This window comes from Pseudopodoces humilis, chromosome 15 (assembly GCF_049639895.1).
Source record: "Pseudopodoces humilis isolate 2021_Gansu_Grassland_sample_001 chromosome 15, ASM4963989v1, whole genome shotgun sequence".
Classification (NCBI taxonomy): Eukaryota; Metazoa; Chordata; class Aves; order Passeriformes; family Paridae; genus Pseudopodoces; species Pseudopodoces humilis.
Window position 1 is genome coordinate 17,766,969 of NC_142214.1, and position 27,042 is coordinate 17,794,010.

Consider the following 27,042-nt stretch of genomic DNA (forward strand, 5'->3'; position numbering starts at 1 on the left):
GCCATTTCGGGAGCGCAGCGCGGGCGCGCGGCGCCCCCTGGCGCCCCCGCGGCCGGCCCGCCCCTCCCCGTCCCGGCGGCCATGAAGTCCGTGTTCGTCACGGTGGGCACCACCAGCTTCGACGAGCTGATCGCCGCCGCCGGCTCCCCGCCCGCGCTGCAGGTCAGCCGGCCGAGACACCGGCTCCGGTTCCGGCCCGGGCCTGCCGTCACGGCGATGGCGCCTGCGCGCCATGAGCTGCTCCGCCCTCCCTGGCGCTGAGGGGGCCGGAGCGGGGGTGTGGGGGGTCCCGCGGGGAGAAGCGTGAAGTGTTGGTGGAGAAATGGGAGGGACGGTGGGAAGGGGAGGGGGCATCGGCATCCGGGCCGGGGTAGTCGGGAGCTGGGCACACCCCTCACACACCCTCCCTATCCCCGCCTCATCGCCTTATTCCACTCCCGTCGCTCCCTCTCCATCATCCCCCTCTTCTCCATCCCTCTCTTCATCCTCCCACCCGGCACCTCCCCATCGTCCCCAGCCCCGTTATCCCCTCCATCCATCCCTCCCGTGCCCCGCAGGCGCTGCAGAGCCGCGGGTACCAGAAGCTGGTGCTGCAGGTGGGCCGGGGCTCGCTGCCCCAGGCGCAGCCCTGCAGCAGCTCGGCCGTGGCGGTGGAAGTGTTCCGCTTCAAGGACTCGCTGGCTGAGGAGCTGCAGAGGGCAGATCTGGTCATCAGCCATGCAGGTACAGCCCCGGCTGCTTCCTCGGGCTGCGGGAGGTCGGGGGGTGAATCTCTCCGGCTCCGGGGTGGGCTGGCTGGGAGTGCTGAGGTCCACAGCTAGAGTTGGGTTGTTCAAGAGGCTCCCCTGTTTCAGCAGCAAGTAGGGGGATATTTCATCTCTCACCATGTTTTCTGTTTCTTTTGTAGGTGCTGGTAGCTGCCTGGAGACTCTAGAGAAAGGAAAACCACTAATAGTAGTAATAAATGACAAGCTGATGGACAACCATCAGCTTGAGCTGGCCAAACAGCTCCACAGAGATGGCTGTGTCCTCTACTGTAACTGCAGGTATGGAGCTGCTGTGGCTGTTCCTGCTGGACAAGAACATTCAGTCCATGTGACTGCAGAACTGAGAATGTACAAACAACTAAATGTACATCCTTCTCTGTAATCTCCATCTGGATACTAGATTTTCCAGAGTGAATACTAACATTAGGTAGTAATTTACCACACTTACCAAGCCTTTTGACCATGGCCTCTTTTAATTATTTTTTTTCCATTTGAGGGTACGTGTATTTAGATTAAAAGAAGAAAAACACTTGAATTCAGGGAGATTCATAAATCAGATATTATCTGGTTAGTAACTTTAAGTACTCCTGCTTTTCAAGTACTTATTCAGGCTGCCCTTTTAACCAAACTTCCTGAATCCACCATACCCTCTGGCAAGGGGTTTCACAGATCTAGTGCCTGTCACTTTAGGGGAAAAACCCAAATGAAACAAAACACACCAAAAAACCCCACCCCACAAGCAAACAACACATGAAAAAATCCCACAGTCCCCAAAACCACCTAGCTCCTTTTTTTAGAGTTCATCCTGACTCCTGTTGGGTTTATTTATTCTCCAGGTTTTGACTGTCTTACTGTTTTCTCTTTGCTTGTGACTGACTCCACTCTTAAAATAACAGATGACTTTTAAACTGAAGGCAGAGAAAATGTCACTCCCATTACTTAGTCTTCATCTTGTTCCTTTGCCCTGCCAGCAGAATTACATGTTTCAGAAGAGCTTTCTGAACAGACCAGGCCTGGCATTCGTTTACACTGAACAAGTTTCTTAAACTCATTATCTTGGTGCTTCTGTCAGCTTTGGAACTTTTATTTCTTTGTGTTGGGCGGTGCCAAGCATTTGAGCCTTATTTGCAGCCTGATAATAGCAAGTAACAGATTGACATAGCTGTTCTTTCTGGCTCTCTGATCAGGGGAGAATTCTGCCATGTGTTCAAATAGGATGGATTTCCTCCTGTGCTTTATGGAGAAGAGCCTCAGATCTTATTCAGTCTCCCAGCATTGCAACCACAGAGGATTAAAAAGTTTAAAAGTTCGAGTTTGTCTCTAAAAGTTGATAGAGAAGTGTGTTCTCAGCAATGCTGCATGCAAGCCAGTGCTGGCTGGGGCTGCTGCTCTGTGCATTCTCTTCCTTTCCATACAGACCCTTATTTAATATTTCCATGCTAAGGAATTATATGTGGATAAATAGAAAGAAAATTGTATTTAAAAAAATCCTATGGGATGGATCTTTCTTCTTTAATTTTTTGCTTTTTGTCTGCTTTTACAGCACTCTTGTGGAGACACTGCAGTCAATGGACTTGTCAGCTTTGAAACCTTTTCCTCCTGGACAGCCAGAAAAGTTTGCTTCATTCTTGGATAAAGTTCTTGGGTTGCAATAAACAAAATGGAGAAATAAAGAAGTTGGAATAAAATGTCTCATTTCCTACGCTTAAGATCTAGCAACTGGGCCAAACAGTCAAAAAATAGATAATTTAATATTAACTGAGATTAAATGGCTTCCATTTTAGTGCCAAACTCGTTCAGCTTTATGCTTAAAAGAGTACAATGCCAATAAGAGGGAGGGAGTATGGACTGTGTAGTTGCATGGACAGATATTTTTATCACAAAAGCTGCACTGGGATGGTAATTCCAGTGATGAGGACAAACAAAACTACTTCTTTACAGGCATGGCATGTGTACAATGGCCTTTTGACCATTTTTGTCAAGTACAGGTGGAAATAAATTGTCTTTGTTAATGTTCCTGTGATGTTCTGCACATGCCTTCGGCTCTTGTTTCATGTGTTTACAGGAGCACTGAAAAGAGCTTAAAAGTGAGAGATTTAAGCTTAAAATGAGAAAAAGGCACATGTGGTGAAAAAGTCACAAGGAGCTGCCAAACTGCTGCCCTGTGTTTGGGTGATTTACCCACAAAGTAAAACAGGACAGGAATGGGCTTGGCAATACAATTGCTCCTTTTGCATGGTGTTACCCCATCCTAACCCATCTATTTGGACTTCTCCACAGCCAGTGTTTCCTATTTCGATTACATGTAAGGAAGAAATTCTCCCTTGTGAGGGTGGGCAGGCCCTGGATCCCTGGAAATGTCCAAAATCAGGCTGGACAGGGCTTGGAGCAGCCTGGGATAGTGGAAGGTGTCCCTGCTCATGGCAGGGAGGTTGAAACTGGATGAACTTTAGGGTCCCTGCAAACCTAAGCCATTCTGGGATTCTTTGATGCTGATCAGAGCTTCCCATTTAAAATATTGATAATGATGTTGATGCTACATTGATTTCTTCAAGTATTTTGAAAACCAAAGGTGGTTTAAGGTTTAAAATGTTCATGCATGTTCTTAGGCTTCTAATGTTCTAGAACTTCAGATGTGTATAATTGGTGCTAATTGCCTTTCCTACAAGGACATTATTCTTTTTTTTTGGGGGGGGGGAGGGAATTTGCTTTTGTTGTTTAAAACAAGAAAATTAAACTCCTTAAAATTAAACTCAATTAAATTGGCCCATCTAGTGTCTAAGTACAATTTTTATGAGGAAATTAAATGTAGAGGCATTCAAATCAATCACAAAAGACTACAGGTGGAATAAATCAGGCCGCATAAGTTGTGCAAGGGTCAGTTTTGCCAATCCCCCAAAGTTTACCCCAAATACTCAATTGGGAGCGACTAAGATTTTTCTTTCACTCCCGTAACGATTTCTATGGAGTTATTTCAAACCCACTGCTAGAAACTGCCCTCGAGGCCGGAGCGCAGAGGGGATTTCGGATAACCATGGGAGCGATGTTCCCGCTGGTTCTGTGCGCTCGAGCGGTGAAGGTGACGGAGCGAGCTCAGCCAAGGCAGGTGCGGGAGGAGCCGCTCCCCGCGGCTCGGGATGCGCTCCCCCGCCGGGAGCCGGCCACCCTAAAAACCGGCCTAAAACAGCGTGAAATGGCCCCGGCGGGGGCAGCTCCAGCGGCATGCGAGGGGCTGGAAGCCGGGGGCCGGGACCGGGAGGTGCCGCAGGTGGGCCCGGTGCCTCATTAGCGGCTCCTCATTAGCGGCAGGCGCGCGCCCAGCGCCTCGCGCCTCGCCCGCGTCTCCGCGCGCGCCTCAGCCGTCCCGGCCGGGAAGATGCACAAAGGCTCCAAGAAGTACTTCGGGCAGAAGTCCTTCAGTGAGGTGGCCATGGACGAGTACCTGGGCAGCCTGGGGCTGTACCGCAAGATGACGGCCAAGGACGCCTCCTGCCTGTTCCGAGCTGTCTCGGAGCAGGTGCGCAGCCGGCCGGGCTGGGGGCAGCCGGGGCGCCTCAGGCCCGGCGCGGGCTGGGGGTGGGCCGGGGGTGCCCCCGGAGGGCTCCGGGACAGCCGGCCGGCTGCCCAGGGCGAGGTGGTGGCAGCGGGGATGGATGGGGATGTGTGGGAATGTGTGTGGGGATGGGTGCGACCGGCTCCGGGCGCTCGGGTTTCCCTCAGCCCCAGGTGTCCCCAGGTGTCCCCCAGCCTCGGCACTGCCGCCTCTCGTGTGGCGTTAGTCTGGAGAATTCGTGCCTAACGCCAGGCGTAAATTAAACTCTTGCTGTCTTCTCTTTCATTACCGTTATCTTTCCAGCTGTTTTCATCTCAAATTCATCACGCAGAAGTTAGGAAAGCTTGTGTTTCGTTTATGAGGCAGCACCAGCCGAGGTTTGAATCCGTAAGTACCGTGTGTTCTGTACCTAAGCTGGGTTTGTGTGGTTGGGAAATGCTGTGGGAGGGGGTCAGGGTGGTCTAACACTGAGAACACCGAACACCGTGCTTTGCCACTCTTGGTGCTTGAAGGACAGGAGAAATGACAGGTTGGCTGCATCCTTACCTTGAGTTGTGTAAGTTTTATTTGACTTTGGTTCCGCAGTTCCTGAAAACGAGCAAGTTACTAAAACCTACACAATGAGTAGGATGAGGTGTTTGTGTGTATTATCTGTGGAGCAACCACTGCAGAATTTAGGTGGGAAACCTGTAGGATTTTGGTGCAAGAAACTATCAACAGATGGTGGGAAATCCTGGAGTAATTGACGTAAAGTGAAGTTTTTAGTTGGTTTTGTCTGTGGCAGTTTGTGTGAAGTACCGGTGTGTGCAGTGTGGGTTTGTAGGGTATTGATGTGTTTTTTGAAGGTTGTGTTTTGGGGTTTTTTGTTTGTGTGTTTTCCCTGTAATCACATTTAAGTGCTTCATCTAATCTACGACAGACTTGAGTATTGCTTGGATTTGTGTCCTTAATTTTTTGTTTTAGGATCTCTTGGAGTTGTCACATTGATACCCCAAATTATTCCTATGTTCTATGTGTCTTGCCTTCTCCAAATCAACAGCTGGTAGCTGTTAAGTAGTATTTAGGTTTAATTTTAACTTTGTTTTCTAACTAAGAGCCTAAGTTTTTGTATTTGTTTTCTTGTTTTGTTAAAAGTATGTGGAAGGCTCATTTGAGAAATACCTAGAACGACTAGGAGATCCAAAGGTAAGCCTGATCTAAGACTTACTAAAAGATTTAAATTTGAAGAGACTAGAACAGGAAGGTGTTTAGGTAATTATTTAAAATGTGTTTTTTTGAGTTTGTGGGGCTTTGTTAGATCCAAATCTTGGGGAATCAATTGCATAAGTTATACTAAGGGTTTGTGCTGAATAAATGTGAATAAACTGTGCATGTAAAAACAATACCAGTTATAGTGGGGAATTTGCATGGGTGCAAAGGAGCAATCTCTACAGGCTGGACAGTAAAAGCTTACTCACAACTGTAGTTTTTTTTAAAAAAGAAAAAAGCAAAATATATGAAGTGTACCTTAAATGAAATGTTTGTCAAGCTTTACAGTCCCCTGCTTCTTCCTTTACTGTTCAAACTTCTATTTCTTTAGTCTTTAACCAGTAACTTTGGTGAATGCTGCAGCTTCTGCAACAAATGTGGGTTTAAAAAAAATTAATCTAAAGTGATGTGTTGGAGCAGCTCTGGCAGCAGCTCAGTCTTACTAATTATGGGAACTGTGGCCACCCCATATAGCAAGCCCTTTTCCCCTCAGTCTCCCCCAAATCTTTGCATCTCAACTTTCAGTGCATTATTGCTTTAACAAACTGATGAGCTTGAATAGATATTTTAATACTACAGAAATGTAGAATATAGTTGTTGATGTTTAGATGCCTCTCTTATCTCACATAATCTCCTAATCTTGTATAGGAGAGTGCTGGCCAGCTGGAAATAAGTGCTTTATCAATGATGTACAAGTAAGTACCCCTTTCTTGAGGTTTGTTTTGTTCAGCACTTGGTGTGGGAGTTCTGGCCCCAGAACTTTCTTTGTGTTTGCCCCTGAGAGGTGAATGTTTGAAACATGATAAGAAATGCTTTCTTAAACCTAAACTTAACTGACATTTAAATGGTGCCGTCACAGCTCCTGTTCTGATGGGGATCAAGGGCAGGGTCAGTTTCCAGAGATGCTTATTTGTTATCTTTTTGCTGCTATTAAACTTGAATGTCAAGTGTTTGCTTCTAGTGGCTGAAGACTGGAAAATGGGGGAAACCAAGGAGCTGTGTGCGGTGGAAACACTGTGTGGTAGTTAAAAGCATGAGTAAAACTCATGTAGGTGTTCTTGAAAGCTCCAGAAGTGAGGAGTATCTGCCCTACCTGGTGTGTAAACACTGCTATTTATTTCTGAGGTAGCACAGAACTATCTGTAAAAAAGCAGTCTGGCTCTCTAGTGGTAGAAATTAGAGACCACCTTTTGCAGGCTCATTCTGTCACAGTACTAAAGAACAACTGAACCTTGGCAAGAATTACTAGCTCCCTGCACTGAGGTTCTAGCCCTTTTGCAGGGTGCTTAAATCACTTAGACTGAATTGTCTCAGTGTCTGAGCACCCTTCTGTAAACATAAGTATTTGACTTAATCTGTGAGTAAATATCATGATTTTTCACAGATAATTTTTATTTTCCCCTCAAGATGGGTTTGCTCACCTGGCTGTTGCTTTACGGTACCATTCATTTATCAGAAGTGCTTTGCTTGATTTTCCTGCAAACCGACAGCTCTAAACTGCTCCCGGGGAACTTCTTCACAGCATGGTTCTACTGAAAGTGTGCTCTTGCAAGTCTTGTTTTCCCTCTGCTTACCTAGGCGAGACTTCATCGTGTACCGCTACCCCGGGAAGCCACCCACACATGCTACAGACAGTGGCTTTGAAGACAAGGTCAGTAGATGTGAGGGCAGTTTCCTTCTGTTCCTCTGCCAGTCTGTTTTCTTACTTTTCCTGAAGCTGGATGAGTTGTGCAATTTTTTCCCCTGAGAAGGGGAAGTTAATGGGAGGGGATGACTGTAAACAAACAGGTTGGTTTTTGTGACCTACAAACTGATCCCAGTTCACAGTGGGAGCTATTGGAACAGCTTATCTACATCAGAACTACTGCTGGGGGCAAAAGGAAGGAGCATAAAGGACAAATACTCTGTATTACCTTGCATCTGACCCCTCTGGTGCTTTCTGGAGCTGTGTAGACATGGGTGTACAATAATGTGGCTACTTGAGGCATGATGCCAGTGGAGCTGCTGCAGTGTGGATTTCAGTGTGGGCTGCTAGATTTGCCAAGGTGGCCAGTCCGTTCTGAACCTGTGCTGCTGCAGCTGTTACTGAACTGTTGATGAGCATTGCTGTCTTCATTTACATGTGCTTCATTCTTTATCTACACAGCTTCCTGTGTAGCTTAATTTAATTCCAAAATGAGCTGAGTTTAAAAATCAAACAGCATGGTCTAAATCTGTGTTTGCCCTCCAAGGCTTTCCCACCAGAGCTCTCATTAAGTGTTGGCAGCTGTCTGTCATTACACTGAGTTCAGGCAGCAGCTCCTTCTGGTGTTGTTCCTCCTCACCACAAGAGGAGAGCTTGTGTTGGCAGAATCCACAGAGCTCACAGAATTAAGAGTCCTGGCTTTCTGGGAAACATCCTCGCTGGCAGCATGCTGACAGCTGCCTCAGGGCTTGTGCCCATTGCAGCTGCCTGTGGTTGTGTGCCAGAAAGCTTGGTGGGACATGTTTACATGGTGTATCAATGCATGTGTTGCAGGAAACATCTCTTCTGCTTCTTAAAAGCAAGGTTTTAAGGGCTAGAGAAGTAAATGCTCTTCTAGTCTTTAAGGCAGAGAAGGATGAAATGTGCCTTTCACACTTCGGACAGTGTGTTCTTGGAGTGCTGCATTCAATGGGTTGTGTTTATTTTACTTTCTGAGCAAATGGTGGTCTTGGAAACAAACTCCTGTTTCATGTTCAATACAGCAGGATGTACAGATGGTTTTCTTTTTTCTTTGTATGATACAAAGTTACTTGGGGGCTTTACCTAGATTTCAATTTTGAGCTGATGCTACAGCTTTTTCATATTTATATTGAGAATATTTACTGTTTTCGTGATGAGCTCATGTCAACTGTAGAATGAAAGGATAGTAGAATTTGAGATTCTATCATTCCAGCCTTAAAACTTTTTTTTTTTATTTTCCCAGATTTTACTGTGTTGTTCCAGTAACGGCCATTATGACTCTGTGTATACAAAACAATTTCAGGAAAATGCTGCCGTTTGTCAGGGTAAATTTGAAATAATTTTTCTGTGGAAGAGAATTGTGTGTTTTCATATCTTTAGAGGCAGGTTTCAATTTTCAGGTGTGGGGAGAAGAGAAATGGAAGCTCACTTATGGTATATTTTTATGCATAGACTAATTTTTTACCTCTTAAATGGGTGTAGGGCCAAATGACTTCCAGAGGTCCCTAATTCCCAACTAAGTTATGATCCTATCCTAAGCTGCATTTGATGTCACTACTGTCTTGTAACAGTAGATAATACCTGAAGATCTGCCTGATGAAACCTGCAGGAGTTCTTATGGATTTTATATTACCAAGCTTTGTGTTGGTTTGTTCAGCTGTATTATATGAGATCCTCTACAAAGATGTGTTTGGCATGGAAGAGGAAGAATTAAGGTCTGCAGTTGAGGTGTTTCGAAGTAGATCCAAGAAGAACAGAAACAGTGCTCCTGTAGAGAGTGAGGATGCAAACTTTGGTTGCCTCCATGAAAAAGTGCCCAGAAATCCATCTGAAAAGAGGTAGTGTGCTGGGAATGGGATCTGGTAAGAGGGAAGCAAAAAAAACAAAATACAAAACCTTCAAAACCTTGCAGAGGACAATTTTTCCAAGTTTCTATGAATTTTTATGGACTATTAACTCTTCTTTTCCTACATTATGACACAAACACAAAGCTCAAGTATATCATGGAAGAGAGTGTGCTTTCCTTGGAAGCTGGGAAGTGTCACATAACTGAATATCCTCTGCTGCAGGCTGTTATAGTTCTGTGTTACTCTGTAAAACGACAGCTTATTTGTAAGTAAAATTGCTCCTTATTTGTTAGAGCTTTATTATAATTTTTATTTTACTCTTGTAAGCCTCCATAGCTCTAAAAGGCTTGAGAGCTACCTCCAAATGCTTGCAGACAGCATTGGTTTGGTGGTACCTGGCACAGAGTGTCTTTTTGTACTTGACAGTGCAAGAATTCAATCAGTGGGATCACTTTCATCCTTTTCTAATGCAAACAGTAGCCCTCATTAAGGGTGGGTTTTGGAACAGGCAAAGGTCAAGTTCTTAAAACTTGGAAAAAGCTTGTCCTGCACTGCATTGCACCTTGCTGGTGTTTAAGGCAAAATGTGCCACTTGATGGCACCATGGTGCTTTTTCAGGTTGTATGAGGAGTTGGTGATATTAATCCTGGCTAGAAATCATGTGTTGGAGCTTTTGTAATCTTATTTTTAATTTTTTTAGGCTGGATGATTGGGAAGGCAACGATACTGACAACCCACAGGAAACCAAGTTCAAACAAGGCATTGAAGAACAAAAGGTTTGGCAGTTTGGATTAAAATCCTTACGGTTTGCTTTTGGGTTTTTTGGGTTTTTTTCTGTTGTATGATGCCACCCTTGTTAGGGCTAAATCCTCTTTACCACTTTCTAAAAATGTATTTTTGACAAGTAGATGGCTTATTTCTTCCATCTACTTGTCTTTTGGTTTTGCCTTTGAGTTTCTTTTAAATTGGAAATGCTCTTTTCCTTTCTGAAATTCTCTAGTTTTTCTCTAGCTGATTTTTATTTCCCCCAAAAGATGGAGCTTAGCGGATGTTTCCTGATTTGCTGTTTATTTTTCCCAGAATGTGGTTTAAATTAGTTAATTTTTGTCTTTGACTGTAGTATAAATTGCTTCAAAATACTTTTAGAAGCTCTACAGAAGTAGAGTTTTCAGATACAATAACTGAAGTTCTCACCAACTTTTGAAGCTGTGGCTTCATTGATCTGGTTGACTTCCTTTGATTCTTTTTGAGTACAGAACATGCCAAGTGTTACTCTTGAGCCTGTTCTGCTTTCCAGAGTCAGTTTGCTCAGCACCTGAGTGCCTGGATCTGTTTTCAGACTCTTGAGTTTTAGTTTTTAGGGAAATACAGTGGAAGTGAATATTTTGGAAAATAGCATCTGTACTTTTTAAAATGGTGCACAGATGCTGGCAGGATAGAGACTGTGCTGAACACATGAAATGCACTTCTTAATGCTCCGTTCCAATTCTGTTTTTAGCCTCCAGAAAATCCTCCAAAGATGCCTGTTCCTTATAAAGTGCTAAAAGCACTGGACTCTACCATCTATCGAAATGTGGAGTTTGATGTTTGGCTGGACAGCAGAAAAGGTATCTTTGGAAAGGGAAAAGCCAAAAAACCCTTCCTGTAGTAGGGTTAGCATTAAATTTATGAATCTAAGTCCTGTCACCTGTTTCTTCAGCTGAAATGTGAAGGGCACAGGTGAACCCAGCAGATAGCTGTAGGTGGGATACGTTCTTGGTTTCCTGTCTGGCATTCAAAGTACAAAACACCCAGCTTCTGATACAATATAATGGTACAAGGTTGCTAAAAATTTGATCCCTGCTGCTTATTGATTGTACACAGGAAATAGGAGGATTCAAAACGGAGCACAGAACTTTCTTGCCGTTCTGTTGTATTGGAAAGCATTCAAATATGAGTTTTTTGTTACAGCATGTGTGCAAAGAATTCTTTTTAGAGCACAGTTTTGGCCCCAGAATTGTATAATAATGAAGATCTTAAATTTAGCATTGAGATCTGTCAGATGAGTTTTTCTCCTGCCTCCCAGCCCTCCTGGGCTCAAACATTCTATGGAGATTTCATGGTTCTCATAGCTTGGGAAAGGTTGGCTGCTTTTTGGCATTCACTGTGGCTGATCTGTAAAGCAAGAAGTTACCAAGAAAGATAAGTTTTTAAGTGATACTTGATGTCTGACCCAAAGTGCTTTGCATGCTGAAAAACTCCAGCATTTTACCACGGCGTAATCAGTAATGAGGATCATTAAAATTCTTGGAACAGAGTGTGGTAACCAATTATCTGTGTAGAATACTGACGTGCAGAGAAGCCAGGCAAGGAACAGAGGTAAAAAAAAAGCTGAAATCTAACAGCAAGGAGACTTTAGGCAATGTTAGCTTTTCCTGGATGACATTTCAAATTTGCGAAGTGCCACCAGAACTCTGGCAAGATAAGAGATGTCCAACCTTCTTAATTTCAGGATTTGTATTAAATGCAGGGTTTAGCTCAGTGCCACCACAGAAGCTGCAGTGTTGTAGTAGTGCTGCTTGCTGCATTATCTGGCTGTTCCTGGTCTCATGTGACTTAGCCTGGTTATGGTTTATTGCAAGAACATCTAGAGTTACTCCACAGTTACTATGGGAAATGTTGGGGTATGCACAGGAAGGATTTAACTCAGTTGGCCTGTAAATTGTAGTTGGATGCTGTCATGAAGTACTTGTAGGATGTGTGAAGAATGGTAGCTTAAAGGCTTTTTTTCCCCCCTTTTATTTATTTATTCATTTATTTTTAGAGCTTCAAAAAACTGACTACATGGTGTTTGCTGGGAGACAGTACTATTTAGGAGACAAGTGTCAGGTTAGTACTCAAAGGAGACCCAGTTATGATCAATTGTTAAAACTACTTTAAATAGACTGTGATAAACCATGAAATCATTCGATTTCATAGAACTTTCTAATGCTTTTCTCATTCTCTTCCCTGTAGATGTTCTTTTAAATGTAATTTCTTTCTGAAATCTACCTTTAAACTTGGTAGTGTGATAGAAAAGCAGTTTGGGGATTCAGTGTAAACCAGTCATCCTCATTCTCTGAGTGTGGAAGTTCCAGGCAGAGCTCAAAATGCACAGGGTGCTTTTGATGTAGTTGTCTTTAGATTTTTTTACTTGGGCCAAGCAACAATTCTGGATAGTCTTACCTTTCTCAACAGTGAAGTAGCAAAATATTTTTATAAAATAAAAAGGGAAGAGCTAAAAAGGGAGGATTAAAATGATCTGGACAGGAGATACTGAAAGGAAGGTCAGTTTTTTGTCTTCTGATTTCATATGTAATAAAGGTGGGTTGTTTTTTTTATCACTCTTTAGGGCAGTGCTAATGATTTACTCAGTGACTTCTCACTGAGCAGGGCTTTCCTTTTCCTACTTTATCTTCTCCTCAAGTTCTTAAGCAGCAGTCTTCCTTGGTACTTATCTGCTGGACACAGGGGATAAAAGGAAGTTAGGGAGCAGGTGTCTTGCCTCTCAGCTGTTCACAAGGCTGATTTTATTTCTTTTTATCTTCCCTGAAGTTAGTACTGTGCTCTTTGTTTTGGTTGCAGTTTTGAAGAAGTATTTGAGGCTCCTGGGCCAACTCAGTAACATGGGGCTGGCTAGGAGCAGCCTTTGCCATTAGTGGTTTATGGACAATGTTCTGATGCAGTTTGGGGTTTTTTAGAGCTTCTCTTGTTCTCTCTCCAGGTGTGTCTAGAACCAGGAGAAAAGTATTACAATGCTCATATCCAGGAGGTTGGACAGGATAGCAACACATTGACTGTATTTGTTGAAGAGCTGGCAGAAAAGTAAGCAGTGTGGTGATGACTTCAAGTTTAAACTCTTTCTGGGGTTTGTTTTTCCTCTTGGATTTCTAATGACCAAAATCATTACTGTAATGCTTTCTGTGAAGTCTTGCTACTCTTCCTTCACTGGAATGTAAAAGTGATCTTTGCAGTTTGGGATTAATTCACAGAGAGCAAACTACCCTCTGCTGTTTGGTTTCTCTGGAGTTTTTGTTGTACCCAAGCAACAAAATAATTGGCTCTTCTGGTGAATGTAATCACTTTCTCCCCCTTGCTGTTCACACATTCACCTTTCTCTGAAGCAGGGTTTGACAACATCCTGCAAAAATTCTGTGTTGTCCCTTGCTTTTAGGTGTACCTCTGGAGGCACACAAATGCAGGCAGGGGAGAGAGACTTGACCCAGGAAGTAAATAGTGTTCAAACTAAAGCCTAGCTTTTCTTTTCTAATTAAACAAGGAGCAGTAATGTGTTCTTGGTGCCAGAGAAACAGATTATTTATTTTCACAAACTATTTTCCTCTGTCTTGGTGTTGCTTCAGCTTATGTTGTTGTGCAGAATGTATCCCTGGGGCACTGCTAACGTGGGTGTCCTTCCTGCAGGCACACAGTTCCTTTGGCAAACTTAAAGCCAGTGACACAAGTGGCTCCTGTCTTTGCTTGGAATATGGCTCACAGCAGAAGAGGAGGAGCTTATCAGAAAGTAACGGGTGGACACTTCTCAGGAATAGGTTTGTACAAGGCTTCCAGAAGCATTCCTTCCCTGGGGAAGTAGGGGAGGTACTCATGACACTTGGACCTGTAGCAGACTTTGGGTATGGGAAGCAAGTTAATTCACCCTGTGATGTAAAACTTGGCCACTGCGGGGGTTGGATGGAAAGGTCTCTTTCAGACAGTGATGGATTTGCCTTTGCAGAAGAGCAAATCCATTGAAATACAAAGCAAATTTGGTATTGCTCAAAATTGCCGAGGACAAATTGGCCACTTGAGAACCATCTAAAAGACCAGTGAACCAGAGAACTTGTCTGATCTGGCATTAGCAGAAATACACAGATGGACCAGGGCTTCCCCAGCCACTTAAATATGGATTCAATTGAATTTGAAGGAGGAGTTGTGAGGTTTTTTTACTTTTATAAATCAGCCTGCATAGAGAGATTCTAACACTGAGGACTGGTTGGATCGGCTGAAGCTGGGAAGGTAGTCCCATGTCAGATAACTGTATCCTCGTCATGGAGAATTCCTGCTTGAATCTTTTAAAGAAGGGTCTATAGCTTCCATATTTACAATGCACTTTTTCTGGACTAGGCCCCTGGCTTTCTTTTCTATGGGTTCAAATATTAAGTCTTCTCTTTATCATTTGTGACCATAGCTCAGGTTTAAGGTGTAAATCTCTTTTCTGTCCTCAATGGAAACTGCAGAAATGGACATGAAAACACGGAAGAGGATGCTGAAGAAAGTCCGTGGGAAGGAAGTGTTCATGGCTGTGGCTTACAGCAGGGGACAGCCAGTGCTGCCACCCCGGCTGCAGCACAGTGCTCCCTCAGGGCGCTTCCCTGCCATCCACTGCTCCCAGGGAGGAGCAAGCATGGCTCCCTACAAACCCTATCACCCGCAGAATCCTCCCAGGCACCACCGTGAACCCGGGATGCCGAGGTAGGAAGCTTTGGAAACCTGAGTTTTCACTTGTTGCCTGTTTCACTCTGGCTGCAGACTGGCTAGGAGTTCATGCTGTTCAGGTAAAACTGCAGCTGAGAGGCACTTCTGGTAGTTGCACCTTTTCCTCTTTAAACTCAAGGGATCTGCCTGATTTATAGACAGGCACAGCATGCTTGGCCCTCAAACAGCATTCTACCCCAGCCCAGGGAAGAGAGGCTGTCAGAGTTGTGACAGCTTCTCCTGCAGGTCCTGGTGAGTGACAACAAACCTCTTCCACCAGAAACTGCTCTGCCAGGCATTGGAGAGGATGGTGGGGCATGAATTGCCTGTTTGCAGCAGAGCGTGAAAGAGCAGGTTTCTTGTGGCTCTGCAGAAAGAACCGAGCTAAAACCGAGCAGCCAGAGGCAGGTGGAAGCGCAGGTGGTGCCGATTCCTCACCTCCTCTCTTGTTCCCAAGCTCGTACAGCCGCAGCCGCCGCCCGCTGCCGTGTGTGAGCAGGGAGTACCAGTACGGCTTTGTGGCAGGGGCTGCAGAGGAGCCCCAAGGGCCAGAAGAAACTGTAACTTTCTGTGAAATTGAAGGAGACGATGACACCGCTTTTCCTACTCTGCATGTGAGTTATGAGCAAAGGGTAAGCTGAAGCCTCTCCAAGAGAAGAGAGGAGGAGGGGGAAACTAAATGCACAGTGACTCTTTACCTAAATATACAACAGCTTTTTTTGGTTTTCTTAGAAGAGTTAGCAATGAATGCATTTTTGATAGTGGAAGACTGAAATTAGTCTAGTTCCTGTAAAACCTGCTTGAAACCTCAATTTTTCTACATATTTCCCTTTTTTTTTCTCAGTAGCAACACTTGTTTGCTTTTAAGCATATTTTCATAAACATAATCATGTTTCTCCTTCCTACTGCAGTTTGAAAACAAAACCTTTCCTTCCTGTGCCTGTCTGTCTAGCTCTAAATATTGTGGGAGAAAGCTTTTCACTTGTTTGCCACACTATAATTTATAGTTTGGGTAGCAAGATTCGGAAACTAGGTAGTGATAGCCTGGATCTTTTACTATGAATTTGTAGTTGTGATGTTTTGGATTAACTTGTTGTTCCTGACAGTTTATTTTGCTACAGAAACAGAAAAAAAATTACAAACCTAGACTTTCCTTAAAGCAGTCCTTTTGTTGAGTTGTAGATAAATTGGCAAAGTGTACTCTTAAAGTTTAAAATGCTTTTTTTTTTCCCTTCATTTGTAGTCTAAACCTATTCCAAGGCTGGGTGTGCTAAAAAAAAACAAACCAGAACAATTTATACATAGGTATCTGAATAGGAAAACAGATTAAAAAAAACCAAACCAACCTGGTATGTTTGAATTTTTTTGCTGTGTTGAAGCAGTGAACTTTAGTGTTAGACTTGTATTTAAATGAGGGAGAGAATATGCTTAGGGCTGTTTCAGCACCAATCTTTTTTTTTTTGCTCTGACGTACTAGATCTGTAATCTTTGCTCTGATTTTTTCCTCCATGAGTGCCAAGGAACAAGGACACGTTATCTTGCAATTTCTTTTTTCCAACATGAAATCAATACTGCTCAGTGGCTTTTTCTCCCCCTTTGCTAGACTTGCCTGCAGCTCCTAATGAATAGTTTTCATGTTCATTCAGTGACTTTCTTGTCAATGCCAAAGCTTTTTCTCTGTCTCTTCCTTGTCTTGTTTAGTAAAGGAATGTGACATTTCCTGGGGAAAGATGCATCTCACAGAGGACTCTGCCATGCTGCTAGAGGCCTGGTGGGACAATCTTCTGACTTACCACCTCTGCTTCAACCTTGGAAATCTTTCAAGCCTCTCTGAGCACTTTATCGATCTCATAGTCACCAGTGTCTTCTGAGAAGAGTTTTGAGTATCACCTTAGCCATCACCAAAGAGTGAATCAACTCGTACTCGAGCATCTCAATCCTATATTCCTCCTTCAGAGAAATGATCTTTTAAATTGGGGTGCAGCCAAAGACTAATTTCAGTGCAGCAACAAAGGGCATGTAAAGCATTGAAGGAGTGCTGTGGGCAACCTTGGGATGTGCTGCTCCCTGAAATAGTCATGGTTGTGTGTGTGGGTCAGCGTAGTGCAGACACTGCTGTCTATGCCAGCAGCCACCTCTTGGTTCCACTAGTTGTGACTAAAGATGATATTTTTCCATGATCATCAGTGTTAGGGTGATCTGATCTGCTGCTGCTGTGGGGGGAATGCTCTAGAATGAGGACTGCACTAATACATGTTGGGGGGTAGCAGCCTTGTCTGGGATCTGCTCCCTCCTTTACAGCTTTGTTAGAGCTTGGGATAAAGCTGGCTGAGTTCTGGGAGGGAGCAGCTTGACTGCATGGCACAGGACAATGGTAAAGCTTTGAAATTCCCTTAAGTATGCAAGGCAGAACAGAAGGGAAAGGGAAGAAATGTTTGTTGCTTTGGAGTGGACACACAGATGATGCTTTGGTTGCAGCAAGCTGGGTCTGCCAGCCTGTTTGTGTGTCTGTCTGTAGAGCATGGAAATGTTTTAAATTGTTTCTAAATGTGTGCTTCTGGCTTGGCTTTTCAGAGCCACAGTAGCCCTGCTCCCATTGTCCATGGTCCAGGGGCATTCTGGGTAGCAAGGAGGGGTCCAAACTCTGCTCCTTCTAACAAGCAGAACTTGAGTGCCTTAGAGGATGAAGAAGCAAGTGAAAATGGTGAGTTCCTAAAGGATTGATAGGCAAAAAAAAAATAAAACATAAAGAGCTTGTCAATGTGTTTTTCATTGTCAAAAGTAGATTCCTTACATCTCCTAAATGAGACAAAGTGAGATGATACTGAAAGCAGGTTATTAATAGATGCACTGAAATGTAATTGCAGTAACTGCAGCTTTAAGCTTTTATGCTCCCCCCTCTTTTTTTCCTCTGAATGAAAACTTCCTGTTCTCTCTCCCTTCTAGGGAAATATCATGAGGAATATATTTATGCACCTCCAGGTAAGTAAATACCTGTTCAGATTTTACTGATGGAATATTTGGTGAATGTAATACACTCAAATTATGGCCTCTTTATAAGTTTATAAGTTTGTGAAGGATTAGATTTAATGCAGTTCTTTTCAATTAATTTTGCCTGTATCCTCCAGATCCCAACTGTGAAACTGCAACAGTGTTTAGTTCAGCAGAACCTACAGCAAACCTGGTAAGTTTTATTCACAGACTTCAGAATGGAGATCTTTGAGGTGCGTGGCATTCATGGAAGCTGCCCTTGGATGCATAGTAGGCCAGAGACTTAATAATAAAAGAAATTAAATTAGTATTCCTTTATATATTCACCATCCTTTTTCTCCCTGAATGGTGAGGTTTTTATCTGAGTCTGCAAGTACAGTCTGAATTGCATGGGATACACATTAATGATTTTCCTTCTTTCCCTCTGCAAAGAGAGTGTGTATTTGAGTGTTGTTTACTTTTCTTTCTCTGCTCCAGAGAGCACTTGCTTTTATCAGGCCACCCTTCAGGTTATACACCAGTTAATCTTAGTCCTTCTCTGTGGGACTGGAGAGATCTCATCTGTGATAGATCTTATCTTGGAGTTTTTAATTTTTATTTTTTTTTAACTTGAAACTGAATCTTTAGTCACCTGCTGCTCCACAGTGGGTGTGAAAGCAGTCCTAAGCATGTCAGAATAAAACTGTTTAGCTGAGCTACAAAAGACACTCTGGCTGTATAATCCATAAATTTAAAAATTAAAAATAGGTGTGGTGTGTGTACCCTGTGGCTTTTTTTGCCACTGAAAATGGACCATGCTTTGCTTTGGAATCCCTTCAGGAAGAAGGGCCAGTCTTGGTGTCACCTCAAGATGAAGTGGTTTCTCCTACAGCTATCCCCAGAAGGTAGTGTCTGATACTCTGAGTTGTATCTCACACTTCATTGTGGTGGCCCTGTGCAGAGGTAGCCACTCTGCTTGGACTGTGACAGCTTGTGAGGACCACCCCTCACAGCCTCAGGCAGCAGAAAATGCAATTCCCTGCAAATACAGGCAAAACAGAAGATGCCTTACAGGTGTCTGCAACTCTAAACTGGTATTTTCAAGCCAATTTTTAGAGAGTTTGGATAGTTAGTGCCTTTTACAGCTAGGATTTACAAGCTGGTTTTGTGTGAAGTGAGAATTTTTGAAGTATGTGGTATTTTCATAGTCTTTGTCAAGCCAGTTGCAGAGGCAGACTGTTGAATACTCTTGACTCTTTTCCAGGTGTTGGTGAACTCTGCAACAGTTTCCACCTCCACAGATGTTTACACTGCTCCAGCTACAGGTCTCTCTTCAAATTCTGCTGCCTCCACTCCAGCCAGTGTCATAACAGCAGCTCCCCCACAAACAGCAGTTCAACCTGTCATAGTATCTCCCTTTTCTGTGGGGAGGCCAGGTAGAGTGTACAGACTGCAGCTGTGGACTTGGATTTCCAAGTTTTCAGTTGCATTTTCCCTTCCCTTCCTCCCCCCATCCACAAGTGTTAAAAGGCTTAAAAAAAAGTGTCACTTGCTTTGGTTTAAAATTTTGTACTTTGTAACTTGGCAGCTGACTTCTTGTTTTGAAGGGGCTGTTGCCCCAAAATTTTTATGGGAATTTTTATGGGCTTTGGGTTCCCCACTTGCCACCTTTAACCATTAATGCCAAGTGTTTGCTAGAAAATTATTTTCAGAAATCAGAGTTTAGTGCAGCTCTCTTCGCTTCCCCTTTCCTACAGCTATTTTTCCTCTTGACTTGAGGTAGCAAACCTCTAGAACACTTTTTCTACCAGGAGAGTCACTGGCTGTGGTGTTTTGGGGTCCAATTTATTTTTGTGACCCTTGGTTTCTTCTGTGCAAGATCAGGTTTGTGGGTAGCCACAGGGTGCACTCTCTGCCTTAGGTGCTGTATCTGCTTTGCTCTTGCAAAATGGCTGTTATGAAAAAATTTTCCTTCTTGCAAAGAGCACTTCTCCTGTCTTCTATAACTTTTCATTTAGCATCTAAAAAATCTCCACCTTCCATTCTGCTCAGTTCTGTCTCACTTATCTCTTTTTCTTTTCTATTTTGCATGAGAGTTTAGTCAGCATGGTTCTCAAAGCTGTCTGCTCACTGGTGCCAACCTGCTGCTGTGTTAGAGGTGTGGGCCACCTAAATGAATATTTAGAAGTTGTCTGTCCAGAAGATTTTTGTCCTGATAAGTCTCAGACCTTCCCTTGTTTTTGTGGGCTATCACACTTTTGAGGTTTTGAAGTGATTAGTCTGTCCTCTGTTCTCTTACATAACTATCTGCCCTAGAACTCTGTCCTGCCTTCTAATATGAAGAAATGATTGAAAAAGACTTTTTTCCTGTAACTGGGATATACAGCTTGCAGATAGAAGTGCAGTTAAGGCTTGAGAGATTGAAAAACCTTAAAATTGAAGGTTCAATTAAATTGAAACCTTTAAACTAAAATTTAGTTGTAAAATTTCTTCTGGACACATTTCAAAGTGATTGCTGAACAAAACTTTGTTAGAGCCTGTCTTTAGGGGCACTGAGGTATCAAAGTGCATACTGAATTGTGTAACTTAACACCTTACTTGTTTGACATACCATGGCAAAGTTGACTTTTTGGGTGACGTTTGTTTCTTTCCAATTGTAGCAGTTTCTTCGGTGCCATTCCCAATTTATTCAGCTCCTCTTCCCCCTGTGAGTGAGGTGGGAGAAGCCAGTGCTGTTCTTCCAGCTTACTCTTGTGATCCCAGTGGCAGTGATTTGCCTCGAGGTAATGATGGTGCTTTGTATTTTTATTCCTGCTGCTTTCCAGCACATTTCTGACTTGTGTTCTTCATGAAAGCTTAGCAGAACACCAAGTGAGAATACATAGTGAGAAGAAATGGCTCTCTGCAGCTCGCAGGGAGTGAGAAATAATATTACAGATACTTACGCTAAAACATTTTCATTCCCAGTTTTGAACAGCAAGTTTGTATCTGACTCAAATATTTGATTATTGCAGCTCCGGACAGTATCTTAAATAAATGAAAGCACAGGGAGAGGGTGTTTGGCCTATATCATACTTGTTTGTGGCAGAGTAATCACTTTTCTGACAACTGATTAAAATAAGAATTGTGTATTTATAAGTTGTGCTGTTGCACATTTCAGTGGGGCATTTTGGATGTTTTCCTTTGTGGCTGCAAGCTGCAATTCTGTGGTGTTAGCTGAAGTGTGGGGTGAGTTTGTTCCCTGGGTGTGTAGCTTTGTCACACACTGCCATCAGCTGGGACAGTGTCTAAGGTCCACGGCAGCTGTTCAGCAGTGAGAGGGCAGGGACCAAGCCTGCTGCTTTCACAGAGCTTCTGCTGTGCTCTGCAGTGACTCTGCTGTCTCACCTGTGCCTTCAAATCCAAGATTTGTTACTCTTGGCTGTTCTGGTTCCCCTTCCCTGCTGTGGTACTATCACTGATCCCATGCACACATCACAGCTCCTGCTTTCCAGCTGTAATTGAATACTCTTAACTGAGGCTTTCCCCACTTGGGAGAATGGAGTGTTAAGTGTGCTGACAAGAATCTGGAGTGGATGTGGATTAATAACCTCTCCAGACCCTGCCTGCAGCTCTTCAGCTGAGTCAGTCTACATCATATTGGCCCTGTCCTCCTTGGCACAGACTGCAGGAATTTTAAAGATTGCTAGTTAATAATATTGCACATAGCATTTATGTAACACTGCGGGAGTATAATCTATATGGCCTTTAAGTTAAGAAACCCAGCGAGTTTGGAGTAGGGCAGGGTGAAGTATGTGGGTGTGCTTTGCTAAAGACACTGGTACATATGGGGAGCAGGACTTGTCAACAGACTGAAGTCCTAGACCTGGGAGGAAATTCTGCTCTGGGCTCTAGCATTACTTGTATCTCCATTTATTCCAGTTTTCATAGCATCTTGTATCTTGTCTTAATGGCATTTAGGACTTGTTGAGTGTGTTTATTAACACCGTGACCTCAGGTGTCCTGCCCTTGCCTGCGGCCTTGTATTTGAAGGAGCTGTTGATAAAGCCTGCTTGAAATTGCTGTGTTCCACAGACACTGTGGTGGTCAGAGCTTCTCAACAGCACTAAAAACTCTGTCAGGAGATGAGATTTTTATCAGGCATCAATGTGGTCTTTATATTTTCTTGTCAGGAGGGGCAACTTTTTTTGGCTTAGCTGTTGCTTCATAAGGTTTTACTGAAGATGAACTTGATTTCCAGACATCTAAAAGAGGAATATAAACAAAAACTGATCTCCTACTGTACTGGCTTCTGTTCCATCATTCCACAGATGTCAGTATTTCCAATGTCAGTTTGTCACTTCAGTCTCCCAGCAGTTCCTTTGTACTCTTATCGCTGCTATGGGAGCAGCTGTTTCATTCAGCTCTTATGCTTGCTTTGCATAGATTTGCATAAACAATTGAAGAACAAAATTGGGTTTAAAAAAAAAAAAAACCACCAACTTTTTCCAGGCATAGATGGAATTTAAGCTATATACTGAGAAGTTTGTATTCGTGTAAGCCTTTGGAGTATTTCTATTATTTTACTGGCTGTGGTCAGTGTTATAGCCAGACCACCAACACTTGTAGGAGTCAGGATCTGTGTGCATTTCCTAAAACAGCTGCATGGATTGTTGCCCTGATAGATGGGCTGAAATGTAGAAGAACTGAGAATTGACAGCAGAGACAGAGGAACAAATCCTCGTGCATTTTAAAATTCTGGTTTGCTTTGCTGTTGATTTTGCCTTCCTGCAGCAAAACACAACACAGAGAGCAGGGCTGGGAAAGATGTGGGAGATGGGAAGCACTGCAGAGCCTGGTCTAGGGCAGGGTGGGTGTTTGTGAAAATGGAATACAGTAACTCTGGAGGTGTTGCTAAATTGAATCCTGTAGTGGCTGCTTTTGAGTTGTCTCCCTGCTTTCCCTTGGCTTTAGTACAGCTGAGAGCTCAGAGTCTGTGCTGTGGAATAGGTCACTTGCTCTTCCTGAGCCTTCAAAGCAAATCTAGATTGAAATCTAAGAAATCAGTTTTTCTCATGCACAGTTCCAGTGCATCATGGGATTAAACACACACCCTCTTTATTTTTTTTTTTTTTTTGCCCTTTCAGTGGGTCAACTTTAAAGGTTTAAAGCTGCTTCACAGTTCTTGGGCAGTTGGAAATGTGTTTCCAAGTTCAAAACCCTGTCGCTTTTGGAGAGAGGTTTCAAAGTTTCTTCACACACCTGGGAATGTTCCTCAGAATATCATTTACCTGGCTGGGAAAAAATGGTTCAGAACAGGGAAGACAGAAGTAAAAAACTCTGCAAGAAAGCAGGGAGCTGAATACCCTTGTGAGGAAGGAATATATATCTTATTCCTGCTTCTGTTGAGTTTTATATAACAGTTGGGGAGCACCAAAACTTGGTGAGAAGGTTGTTAGGATTGCTCTGTGTTAAGTCCTAGTTGCTTAGACAGTGTGGAGACTTGTAAAAAAAACAAAACTGAGTTCTGACTTGAGTAATCAAGATGAATAAACCAAAATTAAAGCTAATGTAGTCATTGAATTTAATAACTGGTCAGACAAATGCTCTGCTATTGCACAAACATCAAGCTGGATTTACTTAAAGATAAAACTAGTTTAATAACTAGTTTTTAACTCTGTTGAAGATGCATTCTTTAGCCTTGAAATTTTAAAGAAAAGGTAGTGCTGAAATACTGTTACTCATTAAGTAAGAATAACTTCAAATAAAATGTTCTTAATGTAAGTTGCTTTTGCTTCTTGGTTTATATTCCTCTGCTCTTTAATGTCCTATCCTTTAATTTCAGATACAAAGGTCTTGCGGTATTATTTTAATATGGGATTGCAAGTAAGTGCTTTTAAAACGAGTACAGTAAATTGCCTGTAAAAACTGCTGGGTTTCCTGACAAATGTACTTATGTATTCAAAACTTTCAAGTGTCCTAAATATGTATTCTGTGCACTGGACTATTAATATGGATGGACTTTCTTGGTGGAGATTAAAAGCCTGGCTCAGGAAGTGAAGTTCTACCTCAAAATGTGATGTACACCGTATTAATTGTTTTACTGTGGTTTGTGGTGGTGGTTTTTTGCTTTTACTTTTGGGGTTTTGCCTTTTTATTTTATATTTTGATGGTGGATAAATATTCTTTCTGTGAAGAAAAGGGAAGAACCTGAGCCACTCTAAAAAGAATTTGTGTATTTAGATAAGACATCAAAGACCAGTTAGGGATGTGTGGATGGAGTCCCCAGGAGCTGTGCAGCTGAGCTCAGGCTGGTTAGCACCATTTCTCTGTGTTCTGGAAATTTGCTCTGCTGAAGCATTCTCTGTAGCAGTAGTCAGTGCAGTGTCAGTGCTGCAGATTTGGGAAATGAAAAGAGCAACATGAGCTCCTTCAGCTGAAGAAATGGGAAATATCTCTGAATATGACAAAGTTAATAAGTGGGAATCTTCTTCCTCTGTAAAGGCTTTTGACACAACAGCAGTGTGGCTGTTGCTGCAGGTATTGCAGTTCCTTTTCTGGGAGGCTGTGTTGGTTTCATGGGGTTTTTTGTTTATTTGTCCTAAAGGGCTAGGAAGGGAAGAAAAAAGCTCAGTTTTTTCCTAACTTTAGACCTGAAAGTAGCACAGGAGAGTGTGTGGCTGTCTGCATAACCATGTTTTTCCTTTTCCTGCAAGTATTGCCATCAGAGCTGTTGGCCTTCCATGATGTACATGCAGCCAGTGCTGCCTCCATCTCCAGTGGAAGTTTACCCAGCATATGCTGAGCCAGCTCCTGTCCTGGATCAGTCAGTGCCTCAGCTCTTCCCTGATGCTGGGCAAGCTGAAGTCCACCAGGTTCCCTTGGAGGCATCAGCAAATGGTTTGTATTTGAGTAATTCTGTGTTCATGCTCATGAAGGCCTGCATAAAAAGGCCATCAGTGTGGCTGAAGTGTGTGAATGTGCTTTTTGTTCTGGTTTTTTAAGGTAACTTCCAAAACACAGAGCCTCCACCCCTGCCCTACGGGCCAGTGTATTACCCAGTGGTGTCAGAGCCCTTCAGCCAGCAGCCTCTGCCTGGCTTTGACTCTGTGGTTCCTGCCTACCGCTACATCGGGACCTGGCATCCAGTAAATCCTCCCCACGGAAATTCCCCACCAGTGGCGAAGGCTGGCAGCTCAGCAGCACCACCCCAGGTCGGCTACATGGCCTCCCCCAACCCTGCACCTCCTGATGCACCTCAGGGAATGTAAATCTGGGAGCTGGAGGGCTCCTCCTTGGATTCTTGTTTCTTGTTTGCCAGCTCTTGTTAATTTTGTTTGGTAAATGTTATCCTCTCTTAGAGGAGTTGAGTCAGTTGGTCGAACTCTGTTCAAATTTCATGTCTCTCTTTAGGTTTATGCTACTGATAGATGACAAGATGTTGCTTTAGTTGATTAGGAAAGCATAGGAGAAAAGCACTGCAGTGCAGGGAACAGCTTGGATGTGAGTAGAAGGAAGCGTGTGAAAAAACATGCTGTGACTGAAGGCATGTTGTGTATGTCTGAGGGCTTGCACTGAACACTGAAGCACCTGGTTCTTGCTGAAGCACTGAATCAGGCTGCCATCACAACTCAGGTAAACACTGGGCACAGGGTCATTAGAGGGGGATAATAATGTTTAAAATAAGTTGACTTTTCTCAAAGTTCGAAAAACAAAGCTGCTTTGCCTCTAGTGGCCGCATATTTGTAATAGGTGTTTTCTTCTGTCTGGCTTCATAGGGCATAGGTTTCATGGCTATGGAAAGTGTAAGAATAATGTTTTGACCTGTTGTATATTGTTGTATATTTGTAAGATTTGTTTTGTGAAGGCTGTTGCACATATGGTGGTGGCTGTGGTGGTTAATTTGCACTTTCAGCATGAAATAAAAGCATTAAACATGTGAAAATGAGTGGTCATTTATCACTGGCAGGTAATGTTGCTGACAGTCCCACAGCCTGCACTGAAGAAATGCACTTGGGTGGGAAAAGGCTGTTCCAGCCTTCTGTGAGAAAGCAGTAAAAGCATGGAAGTAGAATAATTCCTGATAATTGCACCTTTTCCCCTCTACACTCAGGCACAACATGCTTGGCCCTCAAATAGCATTCTACACAAAACTTAAATCGGCTCTCTTGGCCCATTCTACTGTTTGGTACTTTCTTTTTAAATAATTTTTCCTTTCTGTGTAACTAGGTGATAGTGAAAAGGGGACTGAGTGCAGAACTGGGAGGGGAAAAATTGCGTTTCCTTTGGTATCCCTTTTAAGTAACCCTGGAAGCAAAACCATAGTAGGAAAAAGTGACTTGTTATATTTTTGTGTTAAATTCATGCAGCACTGTTGGTGTTGATAATGGAACTCTGTAGGGGGAGGGCTGCAAGCTCAGCTTTTAGTTTGTCTACTGCAATTTCTAATTGCTGTACATTTAATTTGGCAATTTAACAATGGCTTTTCAAGATGGAGCATCCAGGTAAAAAGTCAAAGTGAGATGAAAAATGACCTCTGAATGGCTAATTTGACTTTGAGCTGCTGTGCTGTTTTTAAAACAAAACATTTACACAAAATTGTTCATAAAATAAGGGGTGGCCTTTGTGTTTCTGCCTCTGGAGGAGCACTTGACTTGCACAGATGTTTTTTGGAGAAAATACCATGAAGGTTTCTTCCTTTTTCTGTGAAATAGCATTCAGAGAATGCTAGCCTAACCTCTTAAAGGAACTAGTACAGCCTGTGATTTATTTTAAGGACTTCAAAGTGGCACTTCCCTAAGTACAGTCTCCATGCTGGAGTCATGGAATTGTTTCCACCTGTCTCAGGTGCCATCTGTCCCTATCCCAAGCAGTTTCTGTCAGGCACTGAAGGGAATGGAATATTTTCCCCTTGAATTCTGCCTCCTTTCTTCCTCTGTCACTGAGACAGCCTTGCTTTTATCTACATACATGGTTGTCACAGCAGTGTTGGTGTTTTGCCTTCTGGGATTAGTCTCTCCCTAGAAGTCAACTTTTTTTTTTTTTTTTAAATTGGAGAAGCTGGTAATTCTGGTAGAGAGTCCTGTTCTTTTAGTTTTGCTTACCCATCTAGGACCAGGATTTTCACCATTAGCCATGGCTATTTTGGCCTTACTGACCATTTTGATATACATGAAAACTACTTCAATTGATATAATATGTCATATGCAGACAGGGAATTTATTTATGGATTTGATATAGAGAGGTACCTCTGTGACTTGTTTTATGTAATTTTTGCCAGGGCTTTTAAGCCTTAAAATCAGCTTTTTGGACTAAAAAGTAGGGGCTGTGGGGAGCAGGTAGCAGTATGTCCTGGAACTGATGAATGCTGTCCATGGAATGAAAATGTCACCTCTTTATTAACAGCAAGAGAACTCGGAGGGGTACAGAAATTTAAGTGATTGCTGGAGTCTTCTATTTCAGTTCTGTTTCTCAGAGTTG

General features: G+C 43.1%; 2 protein-coding genes across 4 annotated transcripts; both read left to right on the forward strand.

Moving 5' to 3' along the window:
* On the forward strand, positions 1 to 2,443 carry LOC102106691 (UDP-N-acetylglucosamine transferase subunit ALG13-like). Its single transcript, XM_005527408.2, has 4 exons — positions 1 to 162; positions 558 to 723; positions 908 to 1,046; positions 2,311 to 2,443. The coding sequence occupies exons 1-4, from the start codon at positions 82 to 84 to the stop codon at positions 2,420 to 2,422; spliced, it is 498 nt and encodes a 165-aa protein (XP_005527465.1). The 5' UTR covers positions 1 to 81; the 3' UTR covers positions 2,423 to 2,443.
* Positions 2,444 to 4,027: 1,584 nt separating this feature from the next.
* Positions 4,028 to 25,455, forward strand: LOC102109190 (UDP-N-acetylglucosamine transferase subunit ALG13-like). 3 transcript variants are annotated; one of them, XM_088062593.1, is made up of 22 exons: positions 4,028 to 4,284; positions 4,624 to 4,707; positions 5,455 to 5,505; positions 6,217 to 6,263; positions 7,147 to 7,219; positions 8,517 to 8,598; positions 8,931 to 9,111; positions 9,821 to 9,896; positions 10,619 to 10,727; positions 11,924 to 11,988; positions 12,863 to 12,963; positions 13,561 to 13,688; positions 14,376 to 14,610; positions 15,071 to 15,245; positions 17,188 to 17,317; positions 17,560 to 17,595; positions 17,742 to 17,797; positions 18,848 to 18,908; positions 20,244 to 20,366; positions 23,408 to 23,448; positions 24,279 to 24,462; positions 24,568 to 25,455. In XM_088062593.1, the coding sequence occupies exons 1-22, from the start codon at positions 4,144 to 4,146 to the stop codon at positions 24,831 to 24,833; spliced, it is 2,445 nt and encodes an 814-aa protein (XP_087918719.1). In that variant the 5' UTR covers positions 4,028 to 4,143; the 3' UTR covers positions 24,834 to 25,455. The 3 variants fall into 3 exon arrangements, with proteins under 3 accessions (XP_087918719.1, XP_087918717.1, XP_087918718.1); XM_088062591.1 differs by having other exon boundaries at positions 4,029 to 4,284; positions 18,848 to 19,019; XM_088062592.1 differs by having other exon boundaries at positions 4,031 to 4,284; positions 15,071 to 15,227; positions 18,848 to 19,019.
* Positions 25,456 to 27,042: the final 1,587 nt, after the last annotated feature.